We start from the raw sequence: 15,257 nt of genomic DNA on the forward strand, positions 1-15,257 counted from the left end.
ACTGTAAAGTATTGTAATTGCCACAAGGAAGTTGATGGCAACTGTAAACGCTTTACTTTTTAATTTTTTTCTTTACAACCCAACATGCTAATTTTCAAGCCATTTTCTCAAAAGATAATTAGCTCCAGGTGAATGTTTGGTTTTGTGCAGATCAAGTTCGTTATTTAAGGCTAAAGACCATCCACGATGGTGGCTGTGAGTAGACAAGCAAACAGGAAATGTATTGTTATTGTACTGTCAAGTAAAAAAGAGTTCCAAGGATCTGTGAGAAAATTTCTAATTTCCTTTCGTTATCACAAGGATGCCTCAACACCTTTCCTACTTCAAAGTGGACATATGCGGTAAGTTTTAAGGCTTTTCCATTCATTCATGACCTCTGGCACACTTCATCCCCATTGTAAGCTGCAAGAACAGACGAGGCATTGTAAAATATATACAAAATGTTTCAGTTTACAATGCAATTTTAAGAGGCAAATTAATATGTACTATTACTGTGAAGAAATAACGTCGACTGTAAAAATACCGAACTTCTCCTTTAAGTCTGGTGAGTTTGTCTGAAAGAATGTTTTAAAATAAATGTATATGATAAAAAAAGACTACAGAGATAACCTTATCCTGGAAATCACAAGTCTGATGGCAACACCATTTTTTGGTTGGAGGCTGGGTTGCCAGGTCTGTGGTTTTCTCGCCCAGTTGGGCTATTTTTGACTGTTATTTGTGGGGAAAAAATGTTTTTTTGGGCTACTTTTTTAAAAAAAAAAGACGTTGCATTTTGGGCTATTTTTTAACCCCCACTCCCCCAATGAAATTTTACCATGTTTTTTTTTGCACTTGTATTCTCGGCCTTTGATATGTACCTAACCCTCTCGCTCTGACACCGCCCCCAGCTTTCCAGCGAGTCATTTTGTGCACCTCAGGCATTGGGTTATATTTTTGGGCAAATCTGCTGTTTTTAAGCAGTCATTGGGTTATATTTTTTTTCAGGAATCTGGCAGTCCTGGCTGGGGAAAAGCAAATAGCCATTAACACCCTTAACAGATAGAAAGGCAGAAATCAGCATATTCAAGACTGTGCCCATCAGTTGCCTCGCTTGGTTTTGTATGTAAGGCTTCCCACTACATCCTGGCTACTGATGGATCACCCAGATTCCTCTTCACTTTTTTTAGTGTTATTTTTGCTCTATCACCCTTCCTCTTCATCATACACTAGCCCTCATAACACATTATACTAGCCACTGAATTAACCCAGTCTTCACCTGCTTCTTTTTTATTGTTATATTTAACCCCTATTTGTTTTTTCACACATCTTGTTTTTTCATTTACTATTAAAAAAAAACCTGTCAAATCAGATACTAGGAAATCTGATACTAGGAAATCTGGAAAAAATTCTAATAAATGCAACGAGGATATTTTCATCAGTTATGTGAAATCCCTCCAGTTTGTTGTACAGTACTTACAAATATATATTTTGTCCTTATTTTTTTCTTCCTAATAAAAAAGCACTTTACTAATCCTGCTAGTCCTCTCTTGATTTTTACATCAGCTAACTTCATTCTTTTCACCCCTAAATGTCAAGTGAATACTCCTAACTCAGCCATTAATGATGACAGGGATCTTTAGTGCTAAAAGTGGGTGAACACTGTAGATTAACAAGTCAGTCAGAGCTCCTATTTAAAATTGCCGATCATCACTTCTACATGGATTCCTACTAGTACTGACCATTGGCCGAGCTGTTACTTCAAACCATTTTAAAACTTTTTACATTAGAATAGGTTAGGTTAGATGTATTAAGCCCATAGGGAAATTCAGATGACATATAGCAGCAGAAACATAAAAAACAAGGATAGAGACTCACAGGACACTAACACAGCCAATCAATTAATCGATGAATAATAAACAAACAAATAAATATTTTGCATATATTTCAAACGGAAGTTAATGTCATATTGGGAGGAAGCACTAGATTGCCACATAGCAGTAGACAGTAAAACTCCCCAGAGGTTCTTCTTAGTACACTGCAGTGACATGAGCCTGTGCATAAAAGTGCCCCAAGAGAACACCTCCTGGATAGGATAGAAGGGATTTTTCATGATGGCATCCAGTTTTGCCACTGTCCTCTTCCACAATAGCTTCCAGTGTGTCCAGGGTTCACCCTGTGATGGAGCAGGATATTCTGGTAAGTTTGTTCAGGCATTGTGATGGAGCATTGGAGCTCAAGTTGATTCCCCAGGAGACCACCGCATAGAACAACACACTGGCTACTATGGACTGGTAGAACATTTCCAGTAGCTTTATACAAACATCAAAACACCTACTTGGTAAATATAGTCTGCTCTGGTCCTTCTTGTACAGCGTCAATGTGTTGTCAGACCAGTCCAGTTTGTTATTTAGGTTGAACACCCAGGTGCTTGTACTCTGCACCACTTCCATGTCCTCCCCCTGAATGGTGACTAGTCTCAGAGGTTCCCTGGCACACCTCAGGTCCACCACCAGCTCTTTTGATTTGCTGATGTTGAGTTGAAGGTCATTGTCCCTGTGCAACAAGACAAAGTCGTCCACAACCTTCCTGTACTCTGACTCATCTCCATTATTAATTGTGTCTATGATGGAGGAGACATCTGAACATTTCTTTAGATAGTAAATGCTGGTATTGTCCTAGACACCTGTTGTATAGAGGGTGAACAAGAAGAGAGACAGGACAGTTCCCTGATGTGCGCCAGCCTTAAACACCACCATTTCTGATACCCAGTCTCTCAGCCTCACAAACTGCTGTCTGTTGGTCAGGAGGTCCATAATTCAGGAGACGGTGGGGCCATCAAAAGCCTTGAGCTTTTACCCCAGTCGATCAGGCAGAATGTTGTTAAAGGCATTGGAAAAATCAAAGAACATGATCCTGACTGTGGTGCTGGCTTTGTCCAAGTGGGAGTAGGCTGTGTGGAGCATGAAGATCAGTGCAGCCTCCTCACCTGTCTGTGTCTGACAGGCAAACTGCAGAGGATCAAGATGGAATGAAACCAGGGGTCAGAGCCCTTACAGGACTTTAGTTACATTTTAAATAATCTGTAGTTTTTCTCAAAACAATAATTTTTAAACTTTGTCAAAAATCACATTTGTTTACTGAGATATTAAAAGTGTATCATATGTCAAAGTTACAATTGCATAAAATATTTAGTGCATCTTTGTGAATGAGTGTGTGATTGCCAATTGAAAAATTAACATCTAGTCCACCTCAAACCCACTGAATTTGGCTTAGATATTTTATTAATGTTAATTTTGTATAAACTAATTAGAAGGTATGCACTCCAATAAAGTAAAAATCATAGAGAGATGTGTATTAGTAGTATTAGCAGTAGTCATTATTCTTACATTTGTTGCTATAATTGGCAGGTCATTTATCTGGGAGGCACTTATATAAAACTTAACTTGGTGATACACAGATTTACTGCTAATAATTAAATATCTCTGTATTTTTTCAGACAATTCAGTACTACTATAAATGACAAGCAATTTTTGTCTTCTTAATTACGAAATTTGCTGCATCTTTTTATACTTAATCTTCTAATTTTTTCTTATTTCTCTACAGATAACAGAAATATATTGTAAATGGAGCCATGTAAACAAGGTAATTCTGCTTATCTACGCAAAGAGAAGGAATACATATCTATATATATATCTATATCTATATATCTATATATATATATATCTATATATAATCTATATATATATATACATACATACAGTACAGGCCAAAAGTTTGGACACACCTCCTCATTCAATGTGTTTTCTTTATTTTCATGACCATTTACAGCACTCCATCACTCTCCTTCTTGGTCAGATAGCCCTTACACAGCCTGGAGGTGTGTTTGGGGTCATTGTCCTGTTGAAAAATAAATGATCGTCCAACTAACCTGACTTCTGCACAACACAACTGCTGGTCACAACTCCATTGATAAAGCAAGAAATTCCACTAAATAACCCTGATAAGGCACACCTGTGAAGTGAAAACCATTTCAGGTGACTACCTGTTGAAGCTCATCGAGAGAATGCCAAGAGTGTGCAAAACAGTAATCAGAGCAAAGGGTGGCTGTTTTGAAGAAACTAGAATATAAAACATGTTTTCAGTTATTTCACCTTTTTTTGTTAAGTACATAACTCCACATGTGTTCGTTCATAGTTTTGATGCCTTCAGTGAGAACCCGGGTCTCCTAACTGCGAGGTAGCAGCGCGACCACTGCGCCACCCTTGTCAATCCTTAACAGAGAAAAATAAGTTTACCAGATCGTCATTGAACTATATTGTGAGTTTGTATAACGTTTATAGAGATGGCCAGGAGATGTCACTAGTGAGGCGAGTGTCAATTTTTTCGAAGACTTCAATCTCCGCTACAATAGCTTTAAGTGTTTTACGCATACAGTATAGACATTAGGTAGACGCCGCATTCACTGTGTTGCTCAGTCGACATGATATGTCAGCGCGTCCGCTATATTGCGAGTGGCAAAAGTGCAATTTAAACTAATACAGGTAGACGTTGAAACCGGGTTTTCTGATGAAAAAACAATAACGTTTAAAACATTATCGTTGACATACCAGAGATTTTGGCAAATCGTTTAAATGCAATTATTGTATAGTATTTATATCCATTTATACACTAATAATGGCAATTATTAAATAATAATAATAATAATAATAATAATTGTTATTATTAAATAATTCCTCCCATATAAGTAACATTTATTGGACTGCCTTCTTCCATCTCAGAAACATTTCTAGACTTCGTCCTGTTCTTATGCAACACAATACAGAAGTATTGGTTAATGCCCGAGTCACCTCACGTATAGATTACTGTAATGCTATTCTATCTGGCATCCCACTAAAACTTATCCATCGCTTATAACTTCTTCAAAATTCTGCTGCCAGGATAATAACCTGTTCTAAATCAACTGAATATGTTACACCTATTCTCTCTCAACTTCACTGGCTCCCAGTTAACTACAGTATACAATACAAAATACCGCTCTTAACATTTAAAGCTCTCCACAACCTCACTGATCTCCTCCAGACTTGCACTCCTCTCTCTCACTCAGATCGTCATCTGCAGCTCTACTTTCTGTACCACACATCAGACTCAATGCAATGGCAGCTCGAGCGTCACTCATTGTGCTCCTCAACTCGGGAATTCTCTTCCCTCTCATATTCGTCAGCTCGATTCAATATCGCATTTTAAAACTGCCCTCAAAACGTATCTTTTCAAACTGTCAATTGTGAATTTTGCATTGTTACTACCAGTTATCATTGTTTGTTTGCTAATTATTGTTTTTTGATTTATCATTCTCTTGTTTTAATTTTACTAATGTTGTTTAATTTTACTGTATGGTGACCTTGAGTGCTAAGATTACAACACGGGATTTTATAATAGCCAAATATAACCAAAACAATTGTTCAGCCTTACCTCTGAAATGTAATCCCCTGGGATCTGGTTTGGAGCGTACAGCGGTTTGTACAATCCCAAGCAGCACATGCGTGAGGCATCTTTATACATTATTTCACTCCACAGCAATGCCACTCGCAATATGGCGGCGACGTTGACGTACGATGCAGCCTGTCATGCGGTGTCTAGAAATTATATGTCTATGGTTTCACGTACACTCTACCCATCACTTTACGGAAAGAGGCGTGTCACAGCCGCCAACCATTCATAAACAAGAACTCAGCTTCCGATCAAATCACATGGCTTTTGAAACTTCCGTCCCTCAAACTCGCATGGTTCTGTTGTGCAATTTAGGAATGCAGTCTTTACAAGCCGGGCTGGAAATTCCCTATTGAATGTATAAGGGTCTACCTTTGTCTAATAGTTCGTAGTTCATATTTTCATGTAGTAAGTAAACTAAAAAAAAAAACAAAACGGTACGGGCAGTGTGACAAAGGCAACGCTAAATAAAGCCGGAGCCTCTCTTTGTACGTTTGTGTGGTGTCGGCTCAGCCTCTGCTAGAGTCCCAATGTTACTGTGGGCAGCGGTCGCATTACTGCTTCTTTTTGTCATCATGGACGTGTCGTACTTTATTCGAGGGACTCTGGTGTTTGCACGCGGCCTCTTACGTCCCCCGATCAGGGACATTCTTCAGGAGCAGGCTATGGGAGGTCGAGTCCTCACCACCGATATTGACTACATGGGGCACATGAACAACGCCCGTTACCTACGCGAGTGTGACTTCGGCCGTTTTTACCTGTACGCGAGCAATGGAATCCTCAAGGTAACGCGGGCGTTGGGTGCAAACATGGTAGTGGGCGCCTCAACGATCCGCTACCGGCGATCCTTGCAGTTTTTGGAGCCCTACGAGCTGCGCACCCGCATCCTTGCCTGGGACGATAAGGCTTTTTATTTGGAGCAGCGCTTTTTGTCGACACGGGACGGTTTTGTGTGCGCCATCATGCTCTGCCGGCAAAACGTGTTGCGTAGCACACCGGATAAGATGATGCAGCACTTGTGTAAGAGGAAGGTGAGTGCTTCACTAAGGGCTCTTTCACGTGCATAAACACAGACCCTTTTCACTGAGTGAGACAAAAATAATTTAACTCCGGTAAGGCTGTAAAGACGAGTACAAATGGGCTTATATCAGTTTATTAGAGTGTGTTTAGAAGGTGAACGTAAAGGGCAGACATGTTTCACTCACTAGAACAGGCAAGGTTGAGGTTTTGTGGGAGGGGATGAGTTAACGTCCTGGAATTCTGTTATTAGATTTATAGTCTTTCTTCACTTTGTTACCTTTCTTAAATCTTTTAACAATTAGATACCTCTTTATTCGTTCATTGAGCATGGGAAAGGCACTATATAATTAGAATATATTGTTATTTACTATTATTATTATTATTCAAATTCTATAAAAATAGTTGCACAAATCCTAAAACTTTAAGTAAGGAATGCAAGTAATGCTTTTTATAGATAGGCAAGTGCGTAATTAAGTGCTCTCTCAAGTACTGTAAAACCTCATGTTCACTAACCTGGGCAAGAGGGGTACACGTGTGGTTGGTTATCATATAACGTAATGCCTGCTTCACATCCTGTACCATGCACACTAACATATAAGATTAGGCTATGAACTGACATAAGAGCACAAAACTTGAAATGCACACATGCTGGGATTATTCACACTTCTCCATTTAGTGGAGAGGAAGGTATATAGCCACAAATGTGGTATTATTTAGGGAGAGCCATAAGTGTCAGCTAATGACATGATAGGTAGATACTTTATTAATCCCAAGGGGAAATTCACATAATCCAGCAGCAGTATATTGATACAAAGAAACAATATTAAATTAAATAGTAATAAAAATGAAAATAAAATTAATGTTAGCATTTACTCACCCGGGTGGAATTGAAGAGTCGCATAGTGTGGGGGAGGAACAATCTCCTCAGTCTGTCAGTGGAGCAGGACAGTGACAAAAGTCTGTCACTGAAGCTACTCCTCTGCCTAGAGATGACACTGTTCAGTGGATGCAGTGGATTCCTCATGATTGACAGGAGTTTGCTTAGTGCCCGTCGCTCTGCCACAGATGTTAAACTGTCCAACTTTAATCCTACAATAGAGCCTGCCTTCTTAACTAGTTTGTCCAGGTCTTTATGCTGCCACCCCAGCACACCACCGCGTAGAAGAGGGCACTCGCCACAACCGTCTGGTAGAACATCTGCAGCATCTTACTGCAGATGTTGAAGGATGCCAACCTTCTCAGAAAGTATAGTCTGCTTTGACCTTTCTTACATAGAGCATTAGTATTGGCAGTCCAGTCCAATTTGTCATCCAGCTGCACTCCCAGATATTTATAGGTCTGCACCCTCTGCACGCAGTCACATCTGATGATCACAGGGTCAATGAGGGGCCTGGGCCTCCTAAAATCCACCACCAGCTCCTTGGTCTTGCTGGTGTTAAGGTGTAAGTGGTTTGAGTCGCACCATTTAACAAAGTCTTTGATTAGCTTCCTGTACTCCTCCTCCTGCCGCAGCCCACAATAGCAGTGTCATCAGCGAACTTTTGCACGTGACAGGACTCCGAGTCATATTGGAAGTCTGATGTATATAGATTAAACAGGACCGGAGAAAGTACAGTCCCCTGCGGCGCCCCTGCAATGTCCACAATGTCAGACCTGCAGTTCCCAAGGCGCACATATTGAGGTCTGTTCTGTAAGATAGTCCACAATCCATGCCACCAGGTGCGAGTCTACTCCCATCTCAGTCAGCTTGTCTCTAAGGAGCAGAGGTTGGATGGTGTTGAAGGCGCTAGAGAAGTCCAAAAACATCATTCTTACAGCACCACTGCCTCTATCCAGGTGGGAGAGGGATCGGTGTAGCATATAGACATGTTTTGGGAGGATCCCATTTATTTGGAATACCCTTTCGCTATTCAGTTCAACTGGTAATATATGAGCAATGCGCCTGTCGTTACTTAAATTCATTAGACAGCACTGACTAGTAACACTGCATTTAGCTGTAAATTGCAGAAATATATACATTGTGTGCTTCTTAATTTCTCAACAGCTGTAAAAGGAACACTTGGTTTAGATTTAATGTTATTTGGCATTTCCACAGTTTGACATTAATGTACAGACTAGGAACAGATTTATAGTCAAATCCAAATAACATTAAGAGAGTGTTTACAATACATTAGATAAACTTTATAAACTCCAAGGAGAAATGTAGATGCATACATCAGCAGAAACAAAAAATAAATACAGACTCGCAAGACAATAAATTAAGTAAATAAATAATTGTACTGTATATTATGAAATTGGAAAATGAACATAAACAGTATAAGCTTTTAGTTTGGGACGTCTAAAAGAAGCATTGAATTGCCTGATAGCAGCAGGCAGAAAAGATCCCCAGATGAACATCATGGTGGAATTAGTCTGGTATAAAAGTGCTCCAAGTGAGCACCTCCTGGAGGGAATGGATGAGAGTTTTTGTAATGGCATCCAAACTTTTCACCTTCTGGAAGGAAAGGGTGAAATTTTTTGTGATGGCATCCAGTTTAGCTAGAAAAAGCTTCCATTATGTCCAGGGTTAGCTCTGTGATGGAGCAGGTTTCGTTCATTACGCATGTAGTCGATAAAAATTTGCATAATTTTTCAAACCAAGCCTTTTCACTGAAAACCATACAAGGTGAAAGTTGAGAGGCCTCCATTATGAAATAGAGAATTACTGCAGCTTTGAACAGATTTTGCTTGCATCCCGGAATATCATACTATTGTTATATTAAAAAGATGGGCATGGCCTGGATGGGGTCCCATAAAATGGTAGTTATGTGTGGTCAAGCATTATGGATGGTCAGGTCTGCCACATAATGTCATGTAGTGAGTGACGTGGTTTTCTTGAAATATCAGTGCATGGGCAGACTGCCCCCAACAAGCATCAGAGGAGACCAGTCACACCATACCATCTAAATGACATCCGAAATGCATATATAAATGTATAGGGTCAGTACTGTTACATGTACACAGGGCAGTGAAATTCTTACTTGTAATGTTTTTAATCAAAGCTGTTTTCAGGGGGTATGCAAAATTTGTTTTTGGGCATCCATTCCGATTTCATTTTATAAAGTAAAATATTCATAGGAGTCAAAAACCGTAGGTACGGACATGGACAACAGCTCATAATAGGCATGCAGAGGTGGGGCAGGAAAAATTTTAAGCTACAGCATCTGTGTCTCTCTATTATATAAAAAAAATCCTTCGACTTGACGAGACTTTTTGGAAAAGAGATTTTTTTCCAAGTCCCAGGAGACAAGACTTTTACCTAGAGAATTTTTCAAGTCACATCCTCCTCTCAAACATTTTCAAACAAGATCTCAACTCTCATTTGTGCGAATGCTTTTGTCAAACACACTTCCTGCGCTCTAAGCGCTTATGCGTTTTAACGTTTTCCTCACTTTAAGTTCCTAATTAAAGAAGATGTATTATGTCCAAATCTTACTGAAGAATTTCATCACAAAGTGTTATCAACATAAAAAATGAGTACACATGCATTCCTAGCACCGAAAAATGAGGAAGTCAAACAAATTAACGGCAAAAATGTTGATCGGTTACACAGCAAATTGGTTAACTTAGCATCCAAAAATGTCAAATGGTTACACGGCAAATCGGTTAAATGCGTATCAATAGACTATGCTGAAACAGTTAGTAGTGATTGTGCGGAAGATAAAAATATCAACTTACAATATCCCAAAGAATATCTACAACCTTTAACAATGTCTGGTCTTCCGCTGCATGAATTACTGTAGAAAGAAGGATGTATCCGAGAAAGGTCATGTAGTACATCGAAACACACAAGCAGGAGAAACAGCATGGGAGACATGTGGAGAGTCACCTTCAAAGATAGCAAGTATAAAAATGAACAGAATGCAAGAAAGGCCCCATGAAAATAATGATGGAGTCGGAGAAACAGGATTTACGGGAACATGCTTGAGAGATGGAGTGCCAAGGAAGAGACATTGACATACATGCAGATACCGAAGAAAATACACATAGGGCAAGAGATAGCAAATATTTTTTTAAATTAATTAATTAGGTAGTGTTGGAAGTAGACAAATAATTCAACAATAATAAATATCAAACTGGCATAGCACGAGAAGCACAGATTCAGCTAAATAAATGATCAAGTTCTGCCTGAAGAATTCATTTGTATTCATTTTGCAGATTCAGAATAAATATTGAAACAGAGTCATATCCGATTTGACAGGCAAAAAATGGATACTTTCAACTGGAGTCTGAATGAAGCTTAAGTCGTGTTTAGCAACACATAGACTCAGATGCAGCTGGTACGGAATTTTCAATTAATTTTTATCATTGCAGCTTTTCTCTAGCATTGCTTCAGGATTTGTAGGGAGGTGTGGAGGTCAGGGCAGCTGCTCCTTTGAGTGTCTAACTGTAAGGAGGCTTTGGCTGGGAGCGTCTATGCAATGAATACTCTCCATACCCCATAATTATTCCTCCCACTTGCCACTCTCTGGCGCCATGATCAGTAAATATTACTGCCTTAACTCACAATTTCTGTCTTCCTTACCAGATATGTAAATCTGCAGAAGTGCCCAAATTCTAATTAAGTGTTTCACATTTATGTCTCAGTCCTAAGCAGTTCAGTAAATCCTTGCCACTAGCATGTCATAGTATTTATCTCCACAACTGGAAGAAACAGATGCAACAATACTGTGCTGCTAATAGGTGTTAGACATTTTGTAATAATAATGGGTTTATTTTTTGCAGGTGGAAAGCCCAGATTTTCCAGAAGACCTCCAGCACTGGATAAAATACAACACAGCCAACAGTGAGAAGCTGAAGGCAGAGCAAGAGATTGATGGAAAGCTGGATTAACCATATTATCGTGACCGGCCACTAAACTGTAGTCAGAACTTTCAAACATGATGGGAATAAGGGAAAAATATACTCCAAAAAAATAGTAATTTGAAGAAGGTAAACCCTTTGGTGTGACATTTTGCTGCATACAGTTCAAATTAATGTTAAATAACAACTTTATTTTGCACTACAGTGCTTCCTTTACAAAACAAGAAATGAAAATTTGACTTTTTTTCCTTTTTTGCAAGAGTTCTATTATGCTGGGGGAGCCGTTTTCCCTCCTAATGAGGTAACATTCAGTGTGTGATCTGGGCCATTATGGCATCTCGACATACCTGAAATTTAATAATCCAAGTCCCAAGCACATCTTACTTTGCATGTGAAATTTTTGACAATGTACTAACACGCACACGTTTTAGTAGACTGCACCAAACTGCTGTGCATATTTTAAGCCATCCATCCATTTTCAAATATGGGGTTTAAAAGAAGGGTCAATTGTTGGTTCTTACATTATGAAAGAGCTTTACTTAAGCTACACCAAAAGAATCATACAGCACAGAACACTGTAGTCAGACCGTTAAACTTACAATTGATGTTTCATTATGAATCATTCTACAATGTTTCAGTGAGTCAATTGAGTTTTTTGTTTAACATTTTAATGCAGTATTGTAGATTATTACAAGTAGTGCAAGCTGAAAAGTCATATTTAGTGGAAGACTGACAGTGATATTCAATGAAAAATACCCAAAACGCTGCATGATCTGTAAAAAACGGATGCTCCCTCCTAATGGTACCTGAGGGAAAAGGAAATGCAGGAGCAGATATGGGTGAGCATTTCAGCTTTTAAAATCTTGATTGTAACAAACAGCCTTTATTTTATAGAGCACCTTTGTTGTGAGCACTTAAAAAGTACAGTCTCATATTATAACTTTACACTTCAGAGCTAGAGAACTGAAAGGTTAACTGAGTTGGTTAAAGTACACTGTGAGAAACAGGGGTAGGAACTGAACTGAATCAGCAGCCTTGTGGTTCAGTGTCCGTTATTTATTCTTTGACAAAACAAAAAACTTTATATGCAGTTAGACTGTTGATGAATGCACTGTAAATGTTGCACGTTTAAGTACATGAAGGGGAACATTTTTTCTATCTTTTAACAGCAGAAAGTATTCTTTCATATAGGAGCTTTAAGAAATCGTGGCATGAAATGATGCTGCTGTTTTCATATAAATCATAAGAAAAAAGCTGATTGTTGATGTCACTGGCCTAGTAAAGAAAGGAGGGAAGAACTCAAATTCTCATTGGAGGGCAAAGACTGTGGCCAAACTGGTTTTAGAATTTAGTGGTAGAGGAAACAAAATGTGAATTTTTACAACCCGAAGTTCATACTTGTGTTCACACATCAGGCAACTGATAGCAAGCCCCTGCACAGGGAATATTAAAGCCAAGGGTAATGCAAACAATGCTTTTACATTAGAGGAACTGCGAGGGATGTTCAAATATAAACATGAATTTATGAGCTACACTTTATGAATTGAATACAATGAAACAACTTACACACTACATTTCTATTTAGTCTCCTGCCACCGCAATACGCTCGTTCCAGCGCTCAGGAAGCTTCTTAATCCCAGAAGAGTAGAAGTCTTTTGACTGCACGTTGACCCATTCTTGTGCAGCGTCAATAACCTCCTCATTCGACTTGAATTACTTCCCTCCTAAAAATTCCATAAGTGGACCATAGAGATAATAGCCCCTCTCTGAATGACTTGCACCGATCATAAACTCTAGATCGAGAGAAACTCTCATCCCCAAATGAATTTTTAAGTTTCAAAGAAATTTGAGATGGACTGACTCCTTCATTTGTCAAAAAGTTAATAATAATTTGCTGCCTAACACTACTGTGTTACCTCCTTCTCCAGCATGTTGATTACAACTGACATTAAAGGGGGGAACGAGCAGCTAGCACTACTAACGACAAGTTCAGACTTGGATGTGTTTGTCCAAGGAGTCGTTTCTACCTTGCACTCTGAATAAGAACAGAGCATGAAAATTCCTGTTTATAATTGAACATCCTCGTACTAGAATACTAGCTGTGCTACCTGTCTAAGATGGCTACAAATCTAAGTGATTAATGTAGGCCTTGGTGTTAACTTTTGCAGCGCACCATTTATTGCAATGTACGCAGTAGTTAAATTTGTCATTCCAACTGATCGTGAGTCACAAACATTTGTAAGAATGCATTTTGTTACTACAAACGTTTGTGAGGTGCCATCTGTTGGAATTATGGAGACACAGCAACCCAGACAGACACACGTATAGACACACAGACACTTGTCCTTTTATTAAGGTGGATTCTGACTTATTACTAGTTATTGGATGAGGAAACATTTTTTGGATTTGCTAAATTTTCTGTGTGGCTCGTCTTTTGAACCATTTTCCCTTATTTGTGCACTACTTGAGTCCATACTAGGAAGTACACCACGCGATATCAAATCTGAGAACTCGCACTACAGTCTGGCCTGCAGTTATTTTATGCACTGTTGATGACTTGTCGTGCTCACTGGTGTGAGTGCCATGTTACCTTTTCAGTTACAGAATATATTATCATGTCATTAGCTTTATGGGTGCACTGAAGTTCGGAAAATGCACTTTTGACCATTTGTGGAGATAACATTTTACAAAATATTTGAGTTTACATCTCGCCTGAAGAAGGGGCCTGAGTTGCCTTGAAAGCTTGCATATTGTAATCTTTTTAGTTAGCCAATAAAATGTGTCATTTTGCTTAAGTTCTCACTACATCCATAATGGCTAACACGGTACAACACCCTAGTACTACAAAATATTTTGAAACGATTTTCTAACATTTTGTGTAGCAGGTTGAACTTGCATCAAGCACTCCAGTTACGTACATTTTTTTTTTGTCTGTATACCAAAAGCCTGTCAATTATTTTACAGTTTTTGACATTAATTATAGCAACTCAAACCAATTTGTATATTATACGTATATAATAATTTTGCACAGAGTATGTCGCACCATTGCTTCTCAGCAGCACAGTATAGAACAGTAAAATTGTCTTCATAATGCCTTATTGGAGGCCTTGCCATTTAGGCGATTGCTGAGGTTCACACTGCCGTTCTGCGTTGGAAAATTAAACCTGCACTCTAACGTTCACATTTTCTTTTATAACCAGAGCTCACTGGCAGTTTAAAATACTGGAGGCCTCAACCACTAATTTCACCTTTAAAATTGCCTTTTTTATTGAAAACATCAACGACTTCTACAGCACTGCCTCTAATTTAAATGTGAAAATAAATGAATTTACTTGATGACATTTATTTAAAGTATGAAAGGGATACTTCCTTCCTTCTTAGATTTTCAGTCTCAAGGCTGTTTCATCCAATGTTAAAAAAAATAAAATAAAAGCCTTTTTTTATGCAGTGCAGATGAATCCTATAATGGCATTATTACAGGAAGTGAACGTGAGACTGCAAAGCGAGGCAAAATACACATCCATTGAGAAGACGTCATGTAGTTCTCATGTAAAAAGTAACATTTTCAAAACTACTTCATTCTGTCTTGTTGGTGCAGGCAGCCAGGGTCTATCCAGACCACCTTAGGCACAAGGCAGGAACAAACCTTGATGAAGCACTAGTCCATTGCAGGTCTCATTCGTATACATGTTCAATTGTTTTAGTAGTACTGTATATTTACTGGCTCATTTTTGGCATATTATGGAAAGAAAATTGGAACACAGGATAGAAAAGTCACACAACCAATGGGAGAACATGTTGCTGCTTGGCAAGACCTAGCGTTCCTAACTTTGAATCCCACACTGGACGACGTTAGTGTGGAGTTTGCACATTCGCCACGTGTTTTCATCGGCCTTCTTTCCACATTCATAAAGGTTGATTGGCAATTC

At 38.8% G+C, this 15,257-nt stretch overlaps 1 protein-coding gene across 1 annotated transcript; it reads left to right on the forward strand.

The window, feature by feature from the left end:
- Window positions 1–5,753: 5,753 nt before the first annotated feature.
- LOC120529706 (protein THEM6-like) lies at window positions 5,754–14,098 on the forward strand. The gene is made up of 2 exons (XM_039753765.1): window positions 5,754–6,497; window positions 11,251–14,098. Exons 1-2 carry the CDS (start codon window positions 5,997–5,999, stop codon window positions 11,356–11,358), a joined length of 609 nt encoding a protein of 202 aa, XP_039609699.1. The 5' UTR covers window positions 5,754–5,996; the 3' UTR covers window positions 11,359–14,098.
- Window positions 14,099–15,257: the final 1,159 nt, after the last annotated feature.

This window comes from Polypterus senegalus, chromosome 5, assembly GCF_016835505.1.
Source record: "Polypterus senegalus isolate Bchr_013 chromosome 5, ASM1683550v1, whole genome shotgun sequence".
NCBI classification, from domain to species: Eukaryota; Metazoa; Chordata; class Cladistia; order Polypteriformes; family Polypteridae; genus Polypterus; species Polypterus senegalus.

Excerpts from the sequence above, each read along its gene's own strand:
- LOC120529706 (XM_039753765.1), top strand. The coding sequence starts at position 5,997 with ATGTTACTGTGGGCAGCGGTCGCATTACTGCTTCTTTTTGTCATCATG. Across the intron at positions 6,498-11,250 it reads AGCACTTGTGTAAGAGGAAG|GTGGAAAGCCCAGATTTTCC; the intron begins GTGAGTGCTTCA and ends TATTTTTTGCAG.